Genomic DNA, 26,799 nt, shown 5'->3' on the forward strand with positions numbered 1-26,799 from the left:
GGAAGCATCCTTCCCCCTGGACCTGCACCCTCAGTGGGAGCCAGCCCCTAGGTACGCCCCTGGCCTTGGAGGAGGTGTGGGTCACCCCCCAACTGCGGCCGCTGCCACCTCCCCTGTTGGAGGCATCAAACTGGGCAGGCAGAAGGAAGGGAGGGCTTCTCAGCACAGAGTTCAAGTGATGGGCCTCCAAAGGATGCTTTGGCCAAGCTGTGGGGGTGGAGAAGGCCATCTTGGAGGCACAGGAGCCATCTCCTAGGGGGCGAGATCCCTTCACCCCCCCCAATAAAATATCTGAGGGGCCAGAGCCCCCCAAAGTTGATGGGGGCAGCCATTAAAATGGTGTGCACGTGCCACATCTTGTGATTGGTTATGGAGGGTGCCCCCAGGGGGATCCTGCCAGGGGGAGGGGGCCGGCGAAGGCTAGGAGCCACGTTGTCTCGGCTCCCCCTTCGGAAGCCCCGCCGCGAGGGGAGAGCTGGTTCCCGAGAGGCCCCCGCGGGAAAAGGCTGCTGGACTGGGGCTGATCCATCGGCGGGCTCATCTTCCGAGGCTGCCCCCCCCCCCCGGCGCTCCTCGCCCCGACGGCCTGCCCGTTACCAGCCGCGCTCCTGCTGCTGCTGCTGCTGCTGCTGGGCTCCTCCTGCCCCGGGACCCCCGCCCGGCCCCCTCCGAGGGTCCCCGCAAGGCGGGCGAGGGCCACGCGCGGCTCCCCCCGACGGCGCGGCCGCGCGCCTTACATAAGCGCTGGCCGGGCTTGCGCAGGCGGCTCCTTCCCTCGCCGCCGCCGCCGGCCCCGCATCCCTGCATCCCTCCTCCCCTCGGCCGCCCTCCTCCTTCCTGCCTTCCTCCTTCCCTCCTTCCTTCCTTCCTTCCCTCCGTCCGGGGGCGGTGCCAGCCCGGCGCTGACGCGGGAGGAGGAGCGGGGGCGGCTGCGTGACGCGGGGCCGCCGCTGCTTGTGCTGCTGGCGGGGCCGCCGGCCGGAGAGGAGGAGGAGGAGGAGGAGGAGGACCAGCCGCCGCCGAGCAGCGCCGGGAGCCGCCATGCAGCGCCGGGAGCCCGCAGCCCCGGACGCCGCCGCCGCCGCCGCCCCGCGCCGCTGAGCCGCCCCGCAGCCGCGCCTCGCCCGCCGCCCCGTCGAGCCCCGTCCGCCCCCTCGCCCTTGTCCTCCTCCTCCTGCTGCTGCTCCTCCCCGTCTTCGTCCTCCTCCTGCTCCCGCGCCGGCCATGAACTTCCAGGGCGGGCCGGGCGGGCAGGGCGGCGGGCCGGGCTCGCAGCAGAGCCTGGCGGCGCCGGGGGGCCCGTCGGGCCCGTCGGGCGCGGGCGGCGCGCCCTCGCCGCAGTTCGGCCTGTCCAACTCGGCGGCCATCCGCGCCGAGATCGGGCGCTTCGAGTCGGTGCACCCCAACATCTACGCCATCTACGACCTGGTCGAGCGCGTCGACGACCTGGCGCTGCAGAGCCAGATCCGCGAGCACGTCATCTCCATCGAGGGTGAGACCCCCGGCGGCGGGGGGAGGGGGCAGGGAAGGGGGCGGGCCGGGGGCGCCGGGGCTCCTGCGGCGGCGGAGGAGGGGCGGCGGCCTCGGCGGGGGAGGGAGGTCGAGGGGTGGGGCGGGGGCTCTCAGGCGCCGCGCGGCCTCGGGGATGCTCTGGGAAGGATGCGGCCGAAGGGGCTGTGCGGCGCCTGCCTTGCCAGAGGAGCCGCCTCCGCCTCCTCCGCCGGGGGGGGGGGCTGTTATGTGTGCATCTCTCTCTCCTGCAGCAGAAAATGGAGCTCCCGGTGGGGGGGGGGGAGGTTTTATTGGCTCTGCAGAGAGGCTGTGATTAATCCCTTGCCAAATGTCACTCCTTTCTTTCCTCCTTTCCTTCCTCCTTTCCTTCCTTCCTTCCTTCCTTCCGTTCTCTCTTCTTGCATCCCCCACCACCTCACCACGTGCTTTGGCACTTGGCAGAGTTTGCTGGCACTTTGCAAGGGACCCTGGTTTTGGGTGCGGGAAGGGGGAGAAAGGAGACCCTCCTTGGCTTCCTCGCACAAAGCCAGCCTCTCTTGCGCCAGGTTCCCTGGGTGGCACCGTGCCCCCCCTCCACACCCCATGCCTGTGGCTGCCCTTGGCTGTGCCCTTCCTGGCCAGAGAGGGGACCCCCCCCCCGCACTGGCAAATGGTGATGCTGCCAGATGCACCCAAAAGGGATGGAGGGTTGTTGGCCAGTGGTGGGTCTGGAGAACCTCCAGGGTTGGCCAGTGGAGCCTGGTGTGCCAAGCAGCTCGTTCTGAACCCCAGGAAGACCCCCCAAAAAGAGGTGGGCAGCCCCCAAATCATCCACCTTCCAGCAAGGGGGTCCTGGGCTTGGGAGGTTGACTGGGCATGGCTGTTACAGGCAAGGACTGGGGGGCAGCTTGTGAGGCGGGCAGAGGGGAAGGCCCCAAACACCCCCAAGGAACCAAAGGCTGCCCACCCCCCGCTCCTCCTGCCTGATGAAGTCTGCAGTGAACCTGGCTTCTGTTATAGAGACGCCCTCTGCACCAGCGCAGAGGCACTGTTTTCATGCCGGTGCTCTGAGGTCCAGCGGGGGCTTTCTGGAAGGGTCCTGGAGTGCCCAGGCCAGAGAACGCTTCTGCCTTTGGCTGGGGCCAGGTTGTGAAAGCATCCCTCTGGGGCGGACCCTGGGGGTGGGGGCTCAGTGCCATGGAGACGGTGGTGGCGATGGCAGCACCCTCCATTTCCCTTGGTTTTTGCTGGGCGGCTCTGTCTCTCTGCGCAGGAGGCCCCTCTGTGTGGCACTGCCTGTGCCCGTTGCTGTTGCTCTGTGTGGCCAGGGAGCTCTGGGGGCAGAGCTCTGGGGGGAGCCATGCCAGCTGTTCTGCCCGCACCCTATTTCTCTCTCCTTTGCTAAGAAGGGCAGCCTGGGGGAGTGGAAGCTGTCAGGCAGGGAAGGCGGGTGGCACTTTCTGCGCCCGACCTGGGTGTGGAACTGCTCCGAAAGCCTTGCCCTGAGGCAGCGCAGCACCTGCGCTCCGCTGGCAGGTTGGCAAACCTGTAGCGCCACCTCCCCACCTGTGCTGCTTGGCAGGAGCTCTCGGGGAGCCTCAAAGGAAGGAAACGATTCTGGGTGAGAGATTGGCGTGGGACAAAGGGCGGGGGGTGGGGTGAGAGAGACCATGGTTTCTGGGAAGGGCCACCTGCATCCGGGGAGTTAGGGGTGTACTTGGGGGGACCCCTGTGAAGAGAAGGGCAGAGTCTGGACTGTTCCTGAGCATCCCTGGGTGGAAGAAGAAGGAAAGAGACATGCAGAAGCTGGCAGGATGAGAGGGAGGGAGGCTGCTGCTGCAGGGAATGGAAGCCACACAGTGAGCTTCGGCTGCTGATGATCCGTCAGGGCAGGGGGATTTCCGCCTCCCGCTACTATTTGGGAGCTGGTAAAAAGGTAAAGGTGCCCCTGACCGTTAGGTCCACTCACGGAGGACTCTGGGGTTGTGGCGCTCATCTCGCTTTACTGGCCGAGGGAGCCGGCGTTTGTCCGCAGACAGTTTTTCTGGGTCATGTGACCAGCAGGACTGAGCCGCTTCTGGTGAACCAGAGCAGCGCTGGGAGCTGGTAGGAGCCTCAAAAGTATGTCCACTCTGCTGCCAGGGGCAGGATGGGGCCTTGGCGGCAGCAGGAGAAACCAGCTGTCTGTCTGTGGCCTGGCATTCATTGCTTGGTAGGAAGGGAGAAGCCTTGCAAGAGCCCCACCCCCCCTGAAAGGAGACATCTGGGACTGAGGGAGCATCACTGGTTTCGGAGGCAGGGATCTTGTCAAGAGCTGGAAATGCCAGGTCAACCCACAGGTGCCAGCCTTATGCCAAGGACTCGTCCAGCTCTGGCCTTCGATGCTGGAAGTCCAGGGGTGAGGGTGGTGTTGAACCCCACACCCATCCTGTATCCTTCTGTGGGTGTCCTTTCCCCTTCCAGACTCTCTACGTGGCATCCAGGGGCAGCCAAGGGCACTCCTCAAAGGCAGCCTCCTTGGGTGTCCTGGGTCTGTGTTAAAGTCCGCCAGGCACATTTTGCACCTGGCCACTGGCCACTTGCAACCAAGTGAAGATGCCTGAGTTCCAGGAGGGTGCCTGATGTCTCCACCACCTGGAGGCGCGTGCCTGCACCTTGGATCGTGACTCTTTTCACACACTAGCAACACATCCTGTAGAATTCTATCCGTTCTATTTTATCTGCACAATCAGAATGAATTTCAGGAACCAAAATGCTTTATCCGTGCAGCCTGAGCAGGAGAAGAGACCAACGTTATAGTGAATTGTTGTGGCTTGTCTTTGCTTCCCCCATCCCCACCCAGCCTAGCTCACACTTGCGAAGAATATCCCTATGTTGTGCATGATCTGTGTCACCCTTAAGAAAAAGAGGTCAGTATAGGCCAATATATATGTGGATTGTCCCTGGATCAAGGGACTTTCCTTCTTTTAAGTTCTCAAAGCTCTTCACCCAACTCAACCTTGTCATATGAACTGGCTGGATGTTCAATCACACTCAATCCAACATTTGGAAAATGACTTTAGAGAGCCATCTTGCCCAAAAATGGCAAGTAGACATTCCGCTTTGCTGACTGTAACCTTGGTTCTCAGGTGCCATTGGGCGCCTAGCTGATATATTTGAGTTTCTAACACTGGTCCGGCCATGTTTAGATTGCTGTGGCCCAGATTTGGGGGGGCACCTCAGCAGCTGGCTGGTCGAGTCCCTGGTGCCCTGTTGGGGAGGCTGGGTGCTGAAGCTGGTGACTTGCCTGACCCACGTGGTCCTCAGCCTTTAGGAATTGCCTTCCTTTGGCCTTGCCACTCGCTGGACTCCAGCTGGGTGCCCCCAGTACCTGAAAAGCCCTGGCATTGCTACCTGTGCCATACCTGTTCACCAGGTGTGTGCCAGCGGTGATCAGGCCAGGAGGACCTCGGAGGAGCCCTGCAAGTGGGCTGGATCAAATTCCTCAAGTTGACTACAAGTTGCTTGAAGGAAGACTTTCTCTTGCCAGTTCTGGATCTCCATTTCGTTGGCGGCTCACGAAGCTGCATTGTGAGACAGGAAGAAAAACTTTGCACTGTGCCTAATTTTATAAACATCCGTCTTGTCGCTTCTTGTTCACCTTTTTTTGCAAACAGAAAATCCCCCAATGCTGCAACTTTTCCCCAGAGGGGAGTTTCTGCATCCCCTTCTCCATCATTTTCGGAACCTTCTCCAGCTGTGCGATATCCTCTTGGAGGAGAGGCAAACAGAATGGGGCACAGGCCTCCCAAATCACATTATAGATGGCATGATGGCAGTTTTATTTCCGGTTCCTTTCCTAATGATCTCTAGCGTGGGAGATTTGGTGCTTCCAGTTTCACCTCACTGTTCACCCGACTCCAGACAATTTATGTACTAGTCAAAAAGCTCATGCCCCAATTCTGCTCTTTTCTGAGGGTGCTTTCCACATCCCTCTGTGGGGAGCAGCCCCATTTGTCTCTGCTCCCCACTTCCAGTTCTCTAGCCAGCTTCTGCTTCAAAAAGAGGAGGACCTCTCCTCTCGCCCCACGACCTTCCTCTGGAGTCTTTAGCAAAGATCTCCATTAACTAGGGGCCATTCCGATAGGTCAGCATCAACGTCCCAATAACAGGCTTGCCTTTCTTTGTTTTATCGTGGGTTCTTCCTGCGTTGCAGGGGCTGGACTAGATGCCCTCGGGGTCCTTTCCGATTCTGCGATTCTCTGATTCTTGTTAGGACTTGTTGAGGTGACTGTGTTGCTTTCAGGCCCTGTCAGCATCAGGGGAAGAAGGTCTCAGTGTAGTTGTGGTCTCACATTTCCCCTAAGAGCTTCTTCTCTGGGAAAGAGACACCATAATGGAAAGTGAGTTTCTTCGCCTGATGTTTCCAACATAAAGGATGATACTTTCTGGTCTTCTTGTGACGCCTCTTAGGAGTCATATTTTGCTTAGTCATTAACTGGATACAGTTTCCCCTTCAGTTGATACAAAATGAGACATTCTTGCTTTTAGTCCACCTATGTTCCTATGGATCAAGGAAAGGGGCTCTTACAGAACTTTTAAGCCGCTCTTTCAAATATAGTATATAATTTGGCAAAACTGTACAGATGGCCAGTGTTTTGTTTGCTTCTCTGTTTTGTTCCTGCTAGCGAAAGACAAATTCACACGGCTGAAACTTTTGGCTTTGTAGTTTAATCTTCCTAAGATCCCAGTTGAATTAAATATACAGTGGACGCTTGGGTTGCGAACGTGATCCATGTGGGAGGCACGTTCGCAACCTGCAGCACTGCGTCTGCGCATGCATAGGTTGTGATTCGGCGCTTCTGTGCATGTGAGACCGCTGAAACCCGGAAGTAACCCATTCCAGTACTTCCAGGTTCGGCACGGTTCACAACCTGAAAACACGCAACCTGAAGCGTCTGTAACCCGAGGTATGACTGTATTCGATATATTCCTGTGTGTGTGATAGTCAATTTTGTATCACAGTTAAGTTCTAGAAGATGTTGCTTCAATCCCTTCTGCAATTTGGGCTGGGGAGGAGAGCAAGGCTTGCAAGGGCTTCTTGCTCTCTGCCTCTGGGACATCCAGCCGTCCTGAGGCCCAGAAACAGGTTCCGCTCCTGTGCCCTTTCCCATTTCAGGGACTCTTAACTGTGAGCTAACCATGGGAAAGGGAATCATATAACTGTAGAACTGTGGAGTTGGAAGGGACCCCAGCGGTCCTCTGGTCCACCCCCTGCAATGCAGGAATCTCAGCTCAAGCATCCCTGATGGATGGCTGTCCGATCTCTGCTTAAAAACCTCCCAGGAAGGAGAGTCCATTCTGCCGCTGAATGGCTCTTTCCGCCAGAAAGTCCTTCCAGGTGTTTAGTCCGAATCTCCTTTCTTGTACTTTGAATCCAGGCAGCAGAAAACCAGCTTGTTCCACCTTCACTGGAGGGACACTCAAGTCTTGATTTGCAAAGGAAAGCTTGGCTTGGAACAAATTGCCTTTTGCTTGGTGTCAGACAGTGGGCAACTGGCTTAGTGGTCAACTCTGCTCTTCTCCACTGCGCCCCCCCCAAGTGTATTGTGGGCAGAGGGCTGGATATATATATATATATATATATATATATATATATATACACACACACACACACACACACACACACACACACACACACACATATATATAGCACAGTCCCCATGGCCTCCCCATTCCATTCCAGATTTGTGGGTTGTGCCCCTTTGCTTGGGCTGCACGGTTCGTTTGGGCTGCTTGGGGGTCTCTGAAGAACCCTGGACTTTGAGTCCTGGGGGGGGGGAGAACTGTAGTGTGGGGTGGTCCGGCAGGGAGGCGGCTCTGATTCCTGCAATGGCAGAGGTTGGACTAGATGTCTCTTGGAGTTCCCTTCCACTGCTACAATTCTACGATTCTGTGGGTCGCTCCCAGCCACACCCTCTCCTCGGGGCTCTTACGGCTAGAGTACGAAACGCCCCACATTTTTCTTCTGGGTTTTCTGTGGCTTTTGCTGTGCTTGGATCCTGCGGCAGCTGCCTTGTGTCTGTGGCTCAAGAGCTCCACTGACCCACAGGCAGCTCTGGGGGGCTGGAGTGTGGCAGATTCCTGGGCGTTGGCCTGTCTCTTGCAATTCGTCTTGTGCCGGAGGCAGCAAGTGTTCTGGGGGTGGGGACAGGCACCCGCCCGTCTTCTGTGGCTCCGTCAAAGACAAGCTTCTAGTCTTTCCTTCCTTCCTTCCACCCTCCCACATGTTTCTTGGCCACTCAGCCTTACCCATTTTTTGTCGGGTGGGCGGGCACTGGCAACTCCCTCGTATCTCTTTTCCTAATCTCATAGGTCACCATTTATTGTGGAACAAGCACCATAGTATTATTATTCTTTATTCTTTATTAAATCTGTGTACCACCCTTCATCTGAAGACCACAGGGCGATTCACAACATAGACATGCAAAGTGAGAAGCCAAAATGCATGATAAGAACAAGAGCAAAAGCAAACCCCTCGCCCCCCCCCCCGAAACAGATTTAAAAGGCCATAGAACGTTCATCAGCCAAGGCCTGGTTAGAGAGAAATGTTTTCACCTGGTGCCTAAAGATATGTAATGATGGTGCTAGGCGAGCCTCCCTGGGGAGAGCATCCCACAGATGGGGAGCCACTGCAGAGAAGGCCCCGTTCTCGTGTTGCCACCCTCCGGACATGGAGGAGACACACGAAGGAGGGTCTCGGAAGGTGATCTCAGGGTCCGGGTAGGTTCAGATGGAGAGAGGCAGTGCTTGAGGCATTGTGGTCCTGAGCCATTTAAGGCTTCATAGGTCAAAACCAGCACTTTGAATTGGGCCCGAAAACTAATCGGTAGCCAGTGCAGTTGGACCAGGATCGGTGTAAGATGCTCAGACCGTCTTGCTCCGCTGAGCAACCTGTCCGCTGAATTCTGCACCAGCTGAAGTTTCCGAACCGTCTTCAGAGGCAGCCCTACGTAGAATGCATTGCAGCAATCTAACCTTGAGGATACCAGAGCATAGAGAACAGTGGTTAGGCTCTCCCTGTCCAGATAGGGGCATAGCTGGGCCACCAGCCGAAGGTGATGGAAGGCACTCTGGGCCACTGAGGCCACCTGAGCCTCGAGCGACAGCAAAGGATCCAGGAGGACCCCCAGGCTACGAACCTGCTCCTCCAGAGGAAACGTATCCCCATCAAGAGCAGGCGACCTCCCAGCCATCTGGTCTGAGGAACCACCCACTAACACAGCCTCAGTCGTATCTGGATTGAGCTTCAGTCTGTTGGCTCTCATCCAGTCCATTACTGAGGCAAGACTTCCAGCACTTCCACTGCCTCACCGGCAGGTGTCAAGGAGAAGTAGAGTTGTGTGTCATCAGTATATTTCTGACAACGTACCCCAAACCTCAGAATAACACAACTCAGTGGTCTCATGTAGATGTTAAACAGCATATAGGGGATAGAATTGAGTCCTCAAAAACCCCACACTGAAGGCTCCACGGGGATGAAGAACCCCCCCCCCAAGCATAACCCTCTGGGAACAACCATCTGAGTAGGACCGGAACCACCACAAAGCGGTTCCACCCACCCCTAGTCCAAAAGAATCCCATGGCTGATGGAACTGAAAGCCACTGAGAGGTCAAGGAGAATTAACAGGGACAAATTTCCCCCCTCTCTCTCCCAACAAAGGTCATCATGCAGGGAGACCAAAGCAGTTTCTGTGCTCAAACGAGGCCTAAACGCCAATTCATAGAATCATAGAATCATAGAATCATAGAATCATAGAGTTGGAAGAGACCACAAGGGCCATCGAGTCCAACCCCCTGCCAAGCAGGAAACACCATCAGAGCACTCCTGACATATGGTTGTCAAGCCTCTGCTTAAAGACCTCCAAAGAAGGAGACTCCACCACACTCCTTGGCAGCAAATTCCACTGTCGAACAGCTCTTACTGTCAGGAAGTTCTTCCTAATGTTTAGGTGGAATCTTCTTTCTTGCAGTTTGGATCCATTGCTCCGTGTCCGCTTCTCTGGAGCAGCAGAAAACAACCTTTCTCCCTCCTCTATGTGACATCCTTTTATATATTTGAACATGGCTATCATATCACCCCTTAACCTCCTCTTCTCCAGGCTAAACATGCCCAGCTCTCTTAGCCGTTCCTCATAAGGCATCGTTTCCAGGCCTTTGGAATTGAAACGGATCCAGAAAACCTGCTTCCTCCCAGAGCGCCTGGATCTGGTCTGCGACCACCCGCTCCAGAACCTAAGAATAGTAATTTAGGGGGTTCGCTTGGTTTTGCCGTTTGGTTTCCAAGCAACAGAAGACATTTCTGTCACGTTTTCAAAGATTCTTTCCTCTCAAACCAGGGGGGGCGGTGCGAGGAGGGAGCTGCCGTCTGCTATCTGGGCTGCCGGGTGGGGGGAGTGGGAGCTGCCTGGGGCTTCAGCATCCCTCTTCCTGGCAGCTGCCTCTGCTGGTCTTGAGTGCGAGTCCTCTTGCTCATGGGGCTAAATCCTGCACATCTGCCTGACCGTAAGAACCATTACCACTTGGCAATGGAGGCCCAGGTTCAGAAGCGATGTTCACCCTCTGCCCACATGTGGGGGCCACCTTTCCCCTTCCCCACCCACCCACGGCACTCCCCATGGCACCACGTGGCACTCTGGGGCCGTGGTGCTTGCCACCACGTGGTTTGTGTGCAGCAGACACATCCCGACACTGGTGCAGCCGCTGCCTTAGAAAAATAGAATTCTGGAGCTGAAGGGACCCCAGGGGTCATCTAGCCCAAACCGCTGCAATGAATGCAGAAATCTTTTTGCCTAACATGGGGCTCGAACCCACAACCCTGAGATTACGAGTCTATGGGACCGCCTCTCCTGGTCTGCCCCACGGAGGACCTTAAGGTCCACAAATAACATTTTGGAGGTCCAAAGTTGCAAGGTGGTTAGGTTGGTCTCAACCAGGGCCAGGGCCTTTTCAGTACTGGCCCCGACTTGATGGGACACTCTGTCCCAAGAGACCAGGGCCCTGCGGGACTTGACATATTTCTGCAGAGCCTGCAAGACAGAGCTGTTCCGCCTGGCCTTTGGTTTGGACTCAGTCTGACCCTCATGTTTCCCTCCCCTTATGATCTTGATCCATGGGCTACTTTTAAAATGAGGCTGCATTTTAAATTGCATTTTAACCTGTATTTTAAATTCTCCCCCCCCCCCCCATTATGTTTTTACTGTGATTTTATTGGTGTTAGCCGCCCTGAGCCCGGGGAGGGCGGGGTATAAATAAAATTTATTATTATTATTTTTATGCTCCAGCAACTGAGCTCCCTCTGCTTGGCTTCAGGCGACTCTGCCGTGTGAGGCAGGGCTGGTGCCACCCTCTCCAACTTCCCTCCTGCCAGGGAAGCCAAGGAGAGCCTGGCAGATGGGCAGCTGGTGCCAGTCCTGTTGCACACAGAAAGAGCACCTGGCACCCCGGAGTTTGCCTGGGCCCAGGTGCCCCTGGGTGGGCATCTTGCCATGCTGTGCCACCCTGGCCCCTCCCTTGGGCTGATCGCTGGGGCAGCTGAGCAGGGAGAGGGCAGGTGCTGATGGGGGGCATCTGCTTGGGAGAGGCACATGCGGAAGATCTGATGCCCAGGGGGCTGCCCGATGCCAGGAGGGTGGGTGGAACTTGGCCTCCCTCCAGCAGATTCCCCATTGCAGGTGACGGGGCCAAACTTTGCCCAAGAGATTGGGGGGGGGTGTTTGTGGTGGGGTCTGTGTGTCTGAGGGCATGGTTGCTCAGTAGGGACGATTTGATTTAAATCAAATCGATTTAAATCACTAGTCACTAAGACTTGATTTAAATCATTATTTTTTTACAGAAAGACTCATTCTTGCTGGTATAATCTTAATATTTGCAATCAAATGAAGGTTTCATTTTTGGAATAATAAATTTTCAGAGTAGTTTTTACAGTTATATAAAAAATACAGATTTGGTTATACTATTAGAAATACATAGACAGACAATTGTGAAATTATTGTGAGGTTTAATAAGTTAACTGCTTATATTTGGACAACTTTTCTGCTGTACTTTAATGGAAGGAGAAGAATAATCATTTCCTTAGTAACAATTTAAACAATTTATTTAACTAAAACAAAAACATTAGAACCTATGTATCCATGTTTGTTAAATTGATGTGGTTAATCATTTTTTTAAAAAAAACCTTTGAGTTTTAGCGCACATGAAAAACTTAAAACCTTATTTCCTGATGAATAGCCTTTGGACTATAATGTAATTTAAACTATCTTTAGAAAGGTTTTTTCTCCAAAAGCAATTTATTTTAAAAATCCAAATTAAATAGAAAACAAATCTGATTAAATTTGTTAGAAACCATTTATTTTTATCCACCCTGTTGCTCAGTTATTTGGGGTCTTGCAGGCTCCCCCAAACCCTGTTCTTTGAAAATGTTACTGCACTGAACCTTATATTGTCTTGTGGCTCCGTGATTCCTACCCCCCCCCCAATGCTAATAAGTCAGGAATTTGCCCCCAGGTCCCTAGAAAACTCGCCTGCTCCCAGCCTGAAAGCACCCCCAAATCAAAGTTGGCATATAGAACCGTAGAAATGGGGGGGATCCCAAAGGTCATCTGGTCCAACCCTCTGCAATGCATGAAGCACAGCAAAAAGTGGGCTGGGTGTGTGTGTCCCCCCCCCCCCCCAATCTGCAAATAATGTGATTTTCGAGATGGATCTCAATTTTATGCCCGTCTGTAATTTGTCAAAGAAATGAAGACTTGGCAGAAGAGGTTTGCCTTAAGAGAGAGAGGTCAGCTCTAAGAATCAGGGAATTGAGGTGTTTTGAGAGGGGATTGATGCTTTTGAATTGTGGTGCTGGAGGAGACTCTTGAGAGTCCCATGGACTGCAAGAAGATCAAACCTCTCCATTCTGAAGGAAATCAGCCCTGAGTGCTCACTGGAAGGACAGATCCTGAAGCTGAGGCTCCAAGACTTTGGCCACCTCATGAGAAGAGAAGACTCCCTGGAAAAGACCCTGATGTTGGGAAAGATGAAGAGCCCAAGGAGAAGGGGACGACAGAGGACGAGATGGTGGGACAGTGTTCTCGAAGAGACCAGCATGAGTTTGACCAAACTGCGGGAGGCAGTGGAAGACAGGAGGGCCTGGCGTGCTCTGGCCCATGGGGTCACGAAGAGGCGGACACAACTCAACGACTAAACAACAACAAGAGAGGGGATTTTTGGTGGTGGATTTTTACAAAAAGGGAGCCTTGTTTCAGAGAGAGAACTGGAAGAGGGAGTGGCGGCTGTCAGGGCTCCAGGATGCGACACCAAATACAACGTTGAGCTGGTTACAAATGGAATCGCGGAGGCAACAATTTGAGTTTCCTGAAAAATGCAGAAGTCCTTTGGCTGGTGAGGGGGAAAGGGAGGTTGCTGCCTGCTTCTCCCATCTTCCCCGCCTCTTCCCCACAGCAGCCCTGTGAGGCAGGCCAGGCTGGAAAAGGGGGCTGGCTGAAGCCCACTTGGGGTGGGGGGGGCCTCCTGCCTTCCCTGGGGGTCCACTTCATCCAGGGTCCCTTTCCGCCTCTGCTCCATGGGGCGGTTGAGGGGCTGCTGCTGTGACGAAAGGGCCTGAGCTGCCAGTGGTCACTGCCCTCCAGGCCTTGGCAAGCCATGGGGCAGCTGCTTCCCTCCCCTCCGGCAGCTGGCGTGAGGTTTGGGGTGGGGGCTGGTCACCAGCTGACTGGCAGGGTGGGGGTGGAAGGCTGGAGCTGGGCAAGGAATCTCTGCCCTCTGACTCACAGGCTGGCACTGCCCTCAGCCACAGTTTCGTCCAGGCTGCCTGGCATGCTCTGTGGCTGCCACTGAATGCTAGTGCTGTCGGAAAGTTCTTCCTGATGCCTCAAATGGAAATCAGTGAACAGGATTCGAACTCAAGTCCAATGCTGTCCCCTCTAGGGGTTTCCAGCAACTGGGATTCAGAAGAATTGCTGCCTCTGACTGTGGAGGCAGAACAGAGCCATCTATTGATATCTGTATCCATGAATTCATCTAATATTCACTTAAAGCTCCCCCATCTCTTGTGGGAGGGAGTTCCACAGTTTAACTTTATTGCATCCACCCTGAATCTCCTCATTCAACATCACTGAAGGTCCACAAGTTCTCCACGCTTTACAATACAGTCACACCTTGGTTTTTGAACGTTTTGGCTCCTGAACGCCGCAAACCCGGAAGTGAGTGTTCCAGTTTGCCAACTATTTTTGGAAGCTGAACGTCTGATGGGGTTTCCGCAGCTTCCAATTGGCTGCAGGAGCTTCCTGCAGCCAATCATAAGCCGTGCTTTGGTTTCCAAACGTTTTGGAAGTCAAACAGACTTCTGGAATGGAGTTGTGGGTTTGAGCCCCCCATTGGGCAAAAGATTCCTGCGTGGCGGGGGGCTGAACTAGCGTGGTCCCTTCCAACTCCCCAGTTCTATGATTCTAACATGTCACTTCTCACTAGCCTCTTCTCTGAACTGAAAAGTCCGAAACTCTGCAGCCTTTCTTTCTAAGGGAGTCGCTCCCTCCTCTCAATCATCTGGGTGGACCTTTTCTGAACATTTTCAAACTCTACAATATTATAGTATTATTCCAAATGTGGTTGCGCCATAGATTTGTATAAGGGAACATGATATTAGCCATCTGGTCCCACCTCCTGCAATGCAAAAATCACAGCTAAAAGCTCCTCCCTTTCAGGATCTGGCAATAAAGAGATTAATCTCAATTTTATGCCTGTCCAAAAATAGGGAAAAGGGAGGGGTGAGTATTGAAAATAATAATAATAATAAAAATAATAATAATAAATTTATTTTTTATACCCTGCCCATCTGGCTGGGTTTCCCCAGCCACTCTGGGCTGCTTCCAACACAATATTAAAATACAATATTAAAAAGAGGTTCACCTTCAGAAAGACAGTGAGCTGGCTCTCAGAAGTAGGAAACAGAGGTGTTTGGAGAGAGGAGTCTGCGTCTGGGTGATCGGCTGCGATTTTTGTATTGCACAGGGTTGGACTAGATGACCCTTGGGTCCCTTCTGGCCCTGAAGTTCAATGATTCTTTGAGTTCTTTGGAGTCCCCCCAGTGGATTCTGCCAAGCTGCCAAATTTCTTGAGGTTTCCTCCTAGGAGTGCCCTTCTGGGCATGCCTTGCCCACCTCCCTGGCGCTGCCTGCCTGACCCTGCCTGTCTCAGAGCAGCCCCGGGAGGCAGGAAGTTCTGCGGGCAGCGCCAGGAAGTTGTTGGGCTGCGCAGGTGGTTGTGGGCGGCTTCTTGTGGCTTCCGCCTGGGTTTCCCCAGTGGTGTTTCCCTGGCGGGCTGGAGGACGGGCACGGCTGTCACCTTCCGGGGACTCCTCCCTCCCTCTTCCTTCCTTGGCTATGTGTGGACAAAGGCAAAACAAGGAAAGCCTTCAGCTGGATCCGGCCAGTGGCTCCTCCAACCCTCCAGCCTCTTCTCACAGCGGCCAACCAGGTGCCTCCAAAGGGGAGTCTTTCCCCACTCTTGCTCTCTGCCATTTCAAGGTAGACTGGCTCTGTCCATGGAGGCTCGATTTGGGAATCCAAGGAGAGCCTGCTGCATCAGAGCAGTGGCCAGCCAGACGCCCCAAGGAGGAGCGGAATGTAAGAGCTCTCTCCCATCCCACAATTTCCAGCAACTGGGGTTCTTCCCCCCCCCATACATATATTTATTTGGTTTTTCAGATTAAAACTTTACAGTCACATATCAAACATATAAATTAGATTCCCAGGAATTTCCCAGACTTCCCTCCTCCTCCCCTTTGTGGGTCCTGTTGTTGTTGTTGTTTAGTGGTGTCCGCCTCTTCGTGACCCCCTGGACCAGAGCACGCCAGGCCCTCCTGTCTTCCACTGCCTCCCCCAGTTTGGTCAAACTCATGCTGGTAGCTTTGAGAACACTGTCCCACCATCTCGTCCTCCGTCATCCCCTTCTCCTTGTGGGTCTTTTCCAGGGAGTCTTCTCTTCTCATGAGGTGGCCAAAGTCTTGGAGCCCCAGCTTCAGGATCTGTCCTTCCAGTGAGCACTCAGGGCTGATTTCCTTCAGAATGGAGAGGTTTGATCTTCTTGCAGTCCATGGGACTCTCCAGAGTCTCCTCCAGCACCAGAATTCAAAAGCATCAATTCTTTGGCGATCAGCCTTCTTGATGGTCCAGCTCTCACTTCCATACATCACTACTGGGAAAACCATGGCTTTAACTATGCGGACCTTTGTTGGCAAGGTGATGTCTCTGCTTTTTAAGATGCTGTCTAGGTTTGCCATTGCTTTTCTCCCAAGAAAAGCAATGTGGGTCCTACTGTTAATCATTTCCTCCTGCATCTTTTATGATAATCCAAATCTTTTACCTTTAAACTACGAGTGGTATTCCAATCCTACTAAAGTTTTTAACTGTTTGCAATGGTTTTTATGATAGGTTATAAATTTTCCCCATTCCTTATTGAAATTTTGGTCTTCCTGATTTCTGATTCTTCCGGTCATTTTGGCCATTTTGGCATAATTCATCCACTTGATCTGCCTGCCTTCTCTGGACTTTATCTTCTTTCCATCTCTGGGCCAGTAACATCCGCACAGCTGTAGTTGCGAACATAGATAGTCTTTCCTGCTGCCTTGCAATTTTGGCACCTGGAATTCCTCCAAGGAAGGCTTTGGGGGTTTTCTTTAAGAAAAGGTTATTTTAAACATTTTTTTCAGCAGCTGGGATTCAGAAGTGTTGCTGGCCTCTGGCAGAGCCGTGCCAGGGTGGTTAAGAGCCGCTGGCAGCTCTCTCCTCCTCTGTGAATCTGTCTAATCCTCTTTTAAAGTCCTCCAAGTTGGTGGCCATCTCTGCCCCAAGTGGCAGGGAGTTCCACAGTTTATGTGCTGCATGAAGAAGGGCTTCCTTTCCTCTGTCCTGACCAGGCTGGTCAGGCTTCGAAGCCCCCCACCCAAGAGCAGGTTGTCCTGGAGTCCTGTGCCCAGTTCTGGGCACCACCATTTAAGAAGGATATGGACAAGGGATGTTTCAGCTGAGATTCCTGCCCCGCAGTGAGTTGGACTAGATGACCCCTGGGGTTCCCTTCCAGCTCTCGTATTCTCTTACTCTGTGGCAAGCTGGAACGTGGGCAGATGATTTGGAAGGCAAGCCTGGTGAGGAACGGCTGAAGGAGCTGGGTATGTTGAGCCTGGAAAAGAGGAGACTGAGATGAGATACGGGAGCCACCTTCAAATATCTTAAAGGCCGTCACATGGGAGAGGGAGCATGCTTGTTTTCTCCTGCTCCGGAGGGTAGGACTCGAACCCGTGGCTTCCAATGACAAGAAAGGAGATTGCAAGTAAACATTGAGACAGGGAGAGCTGTTTGGCAGTGGAACAGACTCCCCTGGAGTCTCCTTCATCTTGCGTTTTTCAACAGAGGCTGGAGGGCTGTCTGTCCTGGATGTTTTAGGTGTGATTCCTGCGTTGAAGGGGGTTGGGATAGATGACCCCTGGGGTCCCAACGCTGTAATTCTCCGATTCATCTACTCCCCACCACCCACCGGGTTCTTGGTTGCTCCTGAAGGCCTGCTGGCTCACCACAGCCCCAACATAAATCTGCCTCCTGCCTCCCCAGCCGAGTCCTCTTCCCACGGAGCGTCTCCCTTTCCTTGCCAAAGGCGAGAGGACGCTTCCCAGTCCTGCAGCTGGAAGTGGGAATTGGCAAAGCCTTTTGGCCAGGGAGCTCAGAGCCTCTTTGGCTTCAGTCATTGCCTAGGAAACCCAGCGAGGGAGGTCTCCATCTTGTGGAGGGAGAATAGCAGATTCATAGAATTGTAGAGCTGAAAGGGACCCCTGAGGGTCATCTAGCCCAACCCCCACAAGGGGAAGGGTAGCCTGTGGAGTGTGGGGGTCTCTCTTGTGTGTGGGGAGCCCCACCTTGAACCCGCTCCTGGACCAGGTGTCCAACGAAGCTGGAAGATTCAGGACAAATAAAAGGAAGTTTTTCATGCAGTGCAAAGTTGAACTGTGGAACTCACTGCCACAAGGAGGCAGGTATGGCTTTAAAAGAGGATTGGACAAATTCAGGGAGGAGGAAAGGGCTATTGGCTCTGCCCTCCACAGTCGGGGGCAGCAGTGCTTCCGTATACCAGTTGCTGGAAGCCACAGAAGGGGGGAATGTGGCTCTTGTGTTCAAATCCTGATTGTGGATTTCCCATAATGGGCATCTGGGGGGAAACTGTGAGAAGAGGAGACTGGACGAGTTGAGCCACTGGCCTCATCTGGCAGACTCTGCTTGTGTTATTCAGGACATCCTCAACTGGCCTTCTTAGCTTCCTGGCTGATTTCTTAAGAGAAATCTGGGTCTTGGGTGCGGATCCATTGCAGTTTGTGCTAGGAGAGCTGCCTGCCCTCATGGCGCTTCCTGCAACCCCCTCCTCCCCAAACCAGCAGGCTTTTACCCCACAGATTGGCTGCCCCCCCAAGGTTCCTAGATTCCAGCTTGCATTTTTCTACCTGGCAGGAGAGCCAGGCCAGGCCTTGCAGCCCTCGCAGGATCGGTGCCTTCCTGACCCGCAGAGTCCGCCAGAGTCTCTTGCCCGCCTGAGCTGCTGCACATCTGGCCAGCAAGCTCACAGCTGGAGAGGAAGCTTGCCTGACCTTCTCCGCCCGCCTGCCAGGCTCCCCAGGGGTCAGAAGCAAAAGGCAAACCCGCTGAGCAGAGGGAGGGGGGTGAGGGGACGTGTGTGCCCATCTGGCAGTGCCAACCGGGGCTTAAGATCTCTGTCCTGCGGTGACCTTCCTCTCCGTCGCTAGTGCAGCGAAGAGCAGGGCGGGACCAGGCGGGCAGGGCTGGAGAAATCCCAGGCCCAACACACACATCAAGATTTGCAGTATATTGCCAGGTCACGATATCACAATACAGACTTCAAACTGGTTTTGGATTATATATCAATATATTGCTTAACTTTCCCACTTGAGTGCAGTTCCTTGGGATGCAAAATATTTTCCAGCTCTGTCTCCTTGAGTAACAATAATAATAATAGTAGTAGTAGTAGTAATAATAATAATAATAATAATAATAATAATAATAATAATAATTTATTATTTATACCCTGCCCATCTGGCTGAGTTTCCCCAGCCACTCTGGGCGGCTCCCAATCGAGTGTTAAAAACAATACAGCATTAAATATTAAAAACTTCCCTAAACAGGGAGGCAGGTTGGTGATAAAGTATCCAACTGGGACAGGGGAGAATAATAGAATCCTAGAATGGCCGACTTTGAAGGGACCCCTGAGGATCATCTAGTCCAACCCAATCTCAAGTAGTCTTGACAGGTGGCCATCCAACCGGTGCTTAAAAACCTCCAGCCAAGGAGAGACCTCCTCTTTCTGAGGGATTCTGTCCCACAGTCAAATATGCAGCCTTGGGGTGTAAAACATTTCCCAGCTCTGCGCAGAACCTGGTTCTTAAGTCCTGTGCTGAATGAGCTGGTGCAGATTTAAAATCTGAATATAAAGCATCTGTCTGGGAGACCCGGCCTCAAATCCCCCACTTTCTATATACTGCAGTTTTATGTTGTGAACGACCCTGAGGTCTACAGATGAAGGGGGGTGGGGTATACATGGAAGGGTGTGCAGGGAACTGGGGTCTCTTTTGCCTTTCTTGTATTTTCCTGTGCTGCAACACACCCTAGAACCTAGAATCACAAGTTAGTAATGGCTGTAGTAACAACCACAACAGCGAAACTTCCAGGAGCCCAGGAATTCCTTAGCCTTGCCTTCCCCGTCTTGGCACCCTCCAAGCTGGACTACAAATCCCATCATCCCCAGTCCAGCGTGACTGTGCTCCCACCCGCTGCCCCACCCTCGTGGAGCTGTGTCAAGCAGGGGCTGCTGGGAGTTGTGGTCCAAACCAGCTGCAGTGATCCACTCTTTAGCCAGGTTGCAAAAGGCAGGTGGCAAATGCCTTAAGGGAATGACTGCTGTGACGCTTCATCCGCCAGGAGGAACAAATTAAACAGCTGCTCCTGTTCCGACAGCAAAGCGGGACTCTTTCTCTTGACACTTGTTCTGCAAATGGGAAGGAAGCGCCTTTGGCGTCTTGCCGGGGGCTCAGTTTCCTGATTTCCAAGCGAGACGGAGGCTCAGTCTGTGGTCTCTGCAGAAACAAGGAGGCTGCAACAGAAGTTCTCCAGGAGAGGACACAATGTCCCCTCTGAGGCTCAGAAAGGGCTCTGGTGGGCGCCAGCTCTGGCAGCTTCCCTGCTTGCCTGCCTCAGGATAAATGCCACCCGGATCCCAAAGGGCTGGTCCTTGTCATCTGCATCCATTAAGGAAGGCGACAAATGAGCCTCCGGCCAAGTTCAGTGGGTGCAGCCTGTATCTTCTGAAATACGCCTGGGCAGAGCAATATTTTGCATCCCTGCAGAAGAGCAGGTGGGATTTAGAGACTCGGCTGAGCAGCCCCAAATTCTGCTAGGTGTTATTAATAAACCCGCCTGGGGTTCCAGGCAGGCTCTGCCTGTTCAGCTACTGCCTGCAGAAGCTTTTGGGTCTCAGTGCCCGGCTGGCCTTGCCCTGCAGAGAGGCTGCGAGGACCGGGGGGGGGAGCCAAGGGCAAGCGCCCGCCGGACTCCTCCCTTCAGCAGCAGGGGAATGCCAGCAAGCAGGGAGGTGGATTTGGGTCGCCTTTGGGGTTGCGATATCATGCGGACCTGCAGGGAGCAAAATGTTTTCTGGTTGCTGTTCAGGCAGACAGCTTTCCCCCTCCTTGCCGTTTTTTTATTTGAACGGGAGCTGCTCTTCAGCCTCGTTTCCCAGAGCAACGGTCGCAGCCTGAGAATTGGAAGAAATGCCACACAGGGTCAGGGACAAATGGCTGCAGGTAGAAGCCCAATGCCACAGGGAAACAGCTCGATGGAAATAATAATAATAATAATAATAATAATAATAATAATAATAATAATAAATTTTATTTACTGTATTTTTTCCCTCCATAAGATGCACCTGACCGTAAGACGCACCTAGTTTTTAGAGAGGGAAAACAAGAAAAAAAATATTCTGAATGAAACAGTGGATGTATGATTTTTGTGGTTCATGCTGTGGACACAGACATGATATGTGATTTGACGGTGAGTTTGGGGTGACCCAATACAAAAATCTTGAGGATCCATGTGGATCTCTGCTCTGTAACCACGTTTTTGCGCCATTGCGGACCCACAAAACAGTGGGTGTGTGATTTTTGGGTGCAGGCTATAGCTATGGACATGCTTTGTGATCTGATGGTGAATTTGGGGTGACCCAATGCAAAAATCCTGAGGATACATTGGCTTTTACCTCCCCCCTCCCTTTATCTCTAGAGTCCCTTATCTCTCTCCTGATCCCTTGCCGATCAGCTGTTTCCTTTCAATAATCCCTTCCCTCTTTATAAAAAAAAAAAAAGCATGATCTGCTCTTCGCCCCTGGGCAATTCAGCTCCAGGGACCACGCATTTGCTCCATAAGAAGCACAGACATTTCCCCTTACTTTTTAGGAGGAAAAAAGTGTGTCTTATGGAGCGAAAAATACGGTCAGGGTGACTAACACCAGTAAAATTACAATAAAAACATAACGGGGAAAAACCAATTTAAAATACAGGTTAAAATGCAGTTTAAAATGCAGTCTCATCTTAAAAGTAGCCCAAAAATCAAAACCATAAGGGGTGGGAAACACAAGGGTCAGACCGAGTCCAAACCAAAGGCCAGGCGGAACAGCTCCGTCTTGCAGGCCCTGCAGAAAGAAGTCAGGGCCCTAGTCTCTTGTGACAGAGCATCCCACCAAGTCGGGGCAAGTACTGAAAAGGCCCTGGCCCTAGTTCAGACCAATCTAACCATTTTGCGACTTGGGACCTCCAAAGTGTTGTCATTTGAGGACCTTAAGGTCCTCCGCGGGGCAGACCAGGAGAGGCGGCCCCGTGGAAGTGGAATGGCGCTGGAAATGGACTCTGCCAATTTCTTGGGCAAACGGGGGACAGAAAGGGAATGAAGTCGGTGACCAGGGAAGCCTCTCTGGGAAGGGAGTTTCACGGGGCCAGGAACGCAGCGTGTTCCATGTCAAAACTGGCATAGCATCCCCCCCCCATGGACAACTATTTTTCCTGTATTTCCTTTTGCGCCAACTGCAGCTCCCAAGAATTCTGCAGCAGAGGTCCCAGAGCCAGCGCCTTGCAGTAGTCTAGAGGAGGTGCAGCCCAGCAAGCACGGTGGACCTCAGGGGTCACTTGTCACCTGTCTGAATTTGTTTACCTTCATTTCAAGTGCATCCCAGACTCAGAAGGGGGGGGGGACATAAGGAAGAACTAAGAACAGAGACTTAGCACATTGTTCTGCCTTTTCTTGCAATTATCTGCTCGCTGCTTCCACTCTCCTGCTCCTTCTTGCCCCTGGGACTGGGACTCTGGGCCCCCAGGAGCCAGTCTAAATCCCTCTCTTGTTGAAAGGCCTGGGGTGCCCCTGCCAAGCAGTGTGCTTCTTCCGGGGGGGGGGCAGCTCCTCTTCTGCCAGGCAGGAGCCCCTCAGCTGCCCAGGGGAGGTTGGGGTCCAAGGCGTCTGTGTTGCCTGCCGTCTGCTTCCGCTCTTTGACTCCCTTGGAAGGTGGTGGGCTCTCCTTCGTTGGAGGTTATTAAGTAGAGGCCGGGTGGCCACTCGCCAGGGTCTCTGGAGATGTGATTCCTGCTGTAGTGGGGGTTGGACTAGACGACCCACAGGGTCCTTCCAAACTTTACAATTCTATGCCTCGGTCCTGTATACCTGAAGGAGCATCTCCACCCCCATCATTCAGCCCAGACACTGAGGTCCAGCACTGAGGGCCTTCTGGTGGTTCCCTCCCTGAGAGAAGTGAGGTTACAGGAACCAGGCAGAGGGCCTTCTCGGTAGTGGCACCTGCCCTGTGGAACACCCTCCCACCAGATGTCAAGGAAATAAAGAACTATGTGACTTTTAGAAGACATCTGAAGGCAGCCCTGTTTAGGGAGGTTTTTAATGTTTGGTGCTTTATTGTGTTTTTAATATTCTGGGGAAACTCAGCCAGATGGGCAGGGTATACATAAATTATTATTATTATTATTATTATTATTATTATTATTATTCTAAGGCCAGGCAGGTCCCCAGAGGACATGTTGCCTCTGTGCACTTTTGGTCCCTCTCAGCCTCGGGGAGCCTCTGACCACCACTGCATGTGCCCCTCCGTCTATAGGCTGTCCTGTGGCGAATGGCGTGCTGGGCCCCGGCTCCCACTCCAGCGGAAGAGCCTAGCCTCTCATGCACAGACTGCCTCATGGAATCCCTGCTTTTCTGGGGGGGGGGTCACTCTCTCTCTCCCCCCCCCCGCCTCTTCTGGCTCTGCATCTCCCTTTCCCCTCCAGCCCCTTCGCCGCCTCTGCAAATATCTTTTCGTCTGCCTACCAGGAGGAAGGCAAACCTGGGTGCCAGGGGCCCTGCAAGCCTTCCCCCCCCTGCCCCCCCGTGCTTGGATCTCCAGGTGAACCCCCCCTCTCCCTGGACTCCTCCCCAGCCTTCCTGACGGGTCCTCCTCTCTTTGCCCACCCAGCAAATGGGGTCCTGACTTGATGGCCCAGCTGTGGGCTTGGGCCCCAGTGAGAAGCCACAGCTGGCTGAGCAGGGTGACCCAGATGAGGTGACTCAGCAGCCCAAGCAAAAGGGGGGGGAGGAGATATTTACAAATAACGCCCCCAGCACACTTTTGCAGGCTGAGTCAGGTGTCTGAGCAGTCTCTGCAAGCGGGGGGGGGGGGAGCCTCAAATAGGTCACAGACTCACCCACGTATTCCCACCCCTTTTGTCTCTTATGCCAGCCCTGTTCAACGACCCGCCCCCCCACTTTGGTTGCTTGCTTGCTCCCGGGGAAACAGAGAGCCCTCCCATTCTGGAAGGGCCTTTCACTGCATCCTGACAGCCCCGGGGACAAGGGTCTGGGCCGTGTGGAGCAGCCTCCCTGGTTCGCGGCTGAGGGTTGTCACATTGCCACCATCCCCACCAAGGAGGCGGAGAGAGGAGCTCTTGCTTGTGGCCGCGCAATGATGTAGACCTTCATAAGTGCCGGCTGGATCGGGCCCACCCAGCCCAGCTTCCTGTTCCCACAACGGCCAGCAAGTTGCCCCAAGGGAAACCCCCAAATGGGTACAAGTCTTCTCCCCTCCTGTGGTTTTCGTAAGAACATAGTATTTTTTTTTTATATATAATATTTATTGGAGTTTACAATAAAAATAAATGTAACAGGCATTGTAACAAATATCTTAACAAACTTTCACATTTTTTTGACTTCCTCACATCTCCCGCTCCCACTTTCAACGTTATAACTTTTTACCAGCAATTTGTTAACTTATTTGCATTCTTATATCCCTTCTAATTCATAATCTTATAATTCTCAAAAAGAGTTATATTTTCTCAATCTCACTTATTTTCTTAAGACATCTAAGTTAGTGGTGCTCAATTTATTTATGATCTAGCATCCTGCTTAGCATTCACTCAAATTGCAATGTTTTTGTAAATAGTTCTTAAATTTCTTCCAATCCTCCTCCATCCTCTCTTCTCCCAGGTCACGGATTCTGCCAGTCATCTCAGCTAGTTCCATATAGTCTATCAGTTGCATCTGCCATTCTTCCAGTGTGGGTAGATCTTGAGTTTTCCAGTACTTTGCAAGAAGTATCCTTGCCGCTGTTGTTGCATACATGAAAAAAGTCCAATCCTTCTTTACCACCCCTTGGCCGACAATACCCAAAAGAAAGGCCTCTGGTTTCTTAGTGAAGGTATACTTAACTACCTTTTTCAGTTCATTATAAATCATTTCCCAGAACGCCTTCACTTTAGGGCAAGTCCACCAGAGATGGAAGAATGTTCCTTCGGTCTCTTTACATTTCCAACACTTATTATCAGACAGGTGGTAAATTTTTGCAAGTTTGACTGGGGTCATGTACCATCTATATATCATTTTCATTACATTTTCTTTCAAAGCATTACACGCAGTAAATTTCAATCCAGTACTCCACAACCTTTCCCAGTCCTCAAACATAATATTATACCCAATGTCCTGTGCCCACCTTATCATAGCCGATTTGACCATTTCATCTTGTGTATTCCATTTTAACAGCAAGTTATACATCCTTGAAAGTACCTTAGTCTTTGGTTCTAACAATTCTGTTTCTAGTTTCGATTTCTCCACCTGGAACCCTAATTTCTTGTCATTTTTAAAAACTTCTTTAATCTGAGCGTAGTGCAACCAGTCTCGCACTTTATCCTTCATTTTCTCCAAACTCTGCAATTTCCAATTGTCTCCATCTTTTTCTAATATTTCCCAATATTTAGGCCATTTGGCCTCCATATTGGGTCTTTTTCGGGCCTGGTTTTCGTAAGAACATAGTAGATGTTGTTGTTTAGTCATTCAGTTGTGTCCGCCTCTTTGTGATCCCCTGGACCAGAGCATGCCAGGCTCTCCTGTCTTCCACTGCCTCCCGCAGTTTGGTCAGACTCATGCTGGTCGCTTCAAGAACACTGTCCCACCATCTCGTCCTCTGTCGTCCCCTTCTCCTTGCGCCCTCCATCTTTCCCAACATCAGGGTCTTTTCCAGGGAGTCTTCTCTTCTCATGAGGTGGCCAAAGTCTCGGAGCCTCAGCTTCAGGATCTGTCCTTCCAGTGAGCACTCAGGGCTGATTTCCTTCAGAATGGATACGTTTGATCTTCTTGCAGTCCATGGGACTCTCAAGAGTCTCCTCCAGCACCAGAATTCAAAAGCATCCATTCTTCGGCCATCAGCTTTCTTTATGGTCCAGCTCTCACTTCCATACATCACTACTGGGAAAACCAGAGCTTGAACTATACGGACCTTTGTTGGCAAGGTGATGTCTCTGCTTTTTAAGACGCTTTTTAAGACATAGCAGATAGCTCCATCCATAGAGACTCTCAATCTCAGGGTCATGGGTTTGAGTCCCAGGTTGAGCAAAAAGATTCCTGTATTGCAGGGGGTTGGGCTAGATGACCCTCAGGTACCCTTCCAACTCTGATTCTGTAAGAAGAGCCTGCGGGATGAGGCCAAGGACTCATCTAGTCCAACACCCTCTAGTTCTTACGGTCGCTGACCAGATGCCCATTACGGGGAACCTGCAAGCAGGATTTTTTCAGAAGTTGCCTTTAGGAGACAGAGATGAACTCCTCTTCTGGCCTGTAATGGGATTTGAGTGCAAGAACCTTTTTCTCCCCTCCTGTGGCGTCTAAGTTCTGGGATTCAGAAGCATGGCTGTCTCTGACTGTGGAGGCGGAGCAGAGCCCTTGTGGTCAGTCGCCACCCCTAGCCCTCTCCTCCTCCATGAATTTGTACAATCCTTCAACCAGGTTGGTTGAAGCCATTGCTTCTTCCAGTGGCAGGGAGTTCCACCGTCTGACTCTGCCCTGCGTGAAGAAGGTCTTTCTCTGATCTGTTCTAATGCATTGCCAGTGATGCATTTGATGCTCTACCAGGCAAATGGGGGGGGGGCTCTTTGTGGGCCGCCTGTTTCCCCTTTTCCAGACACTTCTGTGAGATTTAACACTTCTGTCTGAAACGGTGGAATAAATGTTCGAAAGCCCTTTATTTCCACATCTGCACCCCGTGCATAAGAGCTTGGAGAACAAGCTTCTTGATAATCAATAATCACATGTCGGTTGCCAGATCAGGCCAGGGAGGAGGCAGGACTCCCGACAACGGCCTTGCATGCCAGAGCACGCATGTTTCGGCGCATGTCTGCAGACATTCAAACGTGTGTGACCAGCCGCTCGGAAGTGAAGGCATCACATGATGGCATGTGCTGGACCTGCAGCCTCTGATGGGCAGATTTACACCTATCCCTGTCATTAACTGGGAACAAATGCTGGGCTGTCCTTGCAAAGTGTTCTCCGCAATGTTTTCCTCTTCACCACGTGGGTCTGCGCATGGAATGTGGCTCTTTCTTTCTTCCTGAGCCACAACCCCCTTTATCCTCCTTGGTTTTGCGGGGAAACTCAGCTACTTCCGCCTCTCTGGCGTTTCCAGCCAGTGAGAGGAGTCATAGCAATGACTGGCATCTGGGAAGAGGGATCCAGCCAATAGACACGGAGAAAGCCAGAGCAAAACAAACATTCCTCAAGCCTTTTCTGCTGGTCTTTCTGCTTCCTGCCTTGCAGAGATTCAGCTCTGGGATCCAGCATTTTGGCGCAGACCCGGGTTGCACTTCATACACCAAAACAAAAACGTCTGCTAGTCTGTAAACGTTTAAAATGCACT

The 26,799-nt window shown here is 52.6% G+C and overlaps 1 protein-coding gene across 2 annotated transcripts in view; it reads left to right on the top strand.

Annotated features, from left to right (window-relative positions):
* The first annotated feature begins 1,209 nt into the window (after positions 1-1,209).
* AGAP3 (ArfGAP with GTPase domain, ankyrin repeat and PH domain 3) overlaps positions 1,210-26,799 on the top strand; it is a 102,334-nt gene continuing 76,744 nt past the window's right edge. For both annotated transcript variants that reach the window (XM_080975409.1, XM_080975411.1), the window contains exon 1: positions 1,210-1,492. In XM_080975409.1, coding sequence (XP_080831535.1) covers positions 1,225-1,492 — 268 coding nt within the window. In that variant the 5' untranslated portion in view covers positions 1,210-1,224. The remainder of the gene's footprint in view (positions 1,493-26,799) is intronic.

The sequence above is a fragment of the Podarcis pityusensis genome (assembly GCF_964106645.2).
Source record: "Podarcis pityusensis genome assembly, chromosome: 12".
Lineage (NCBI taxonomy): Eukaryota > Metazoa > Chordata > Lepidosauria > Squamata > Lacertidae > Podarcis > Podarcis pityusensis.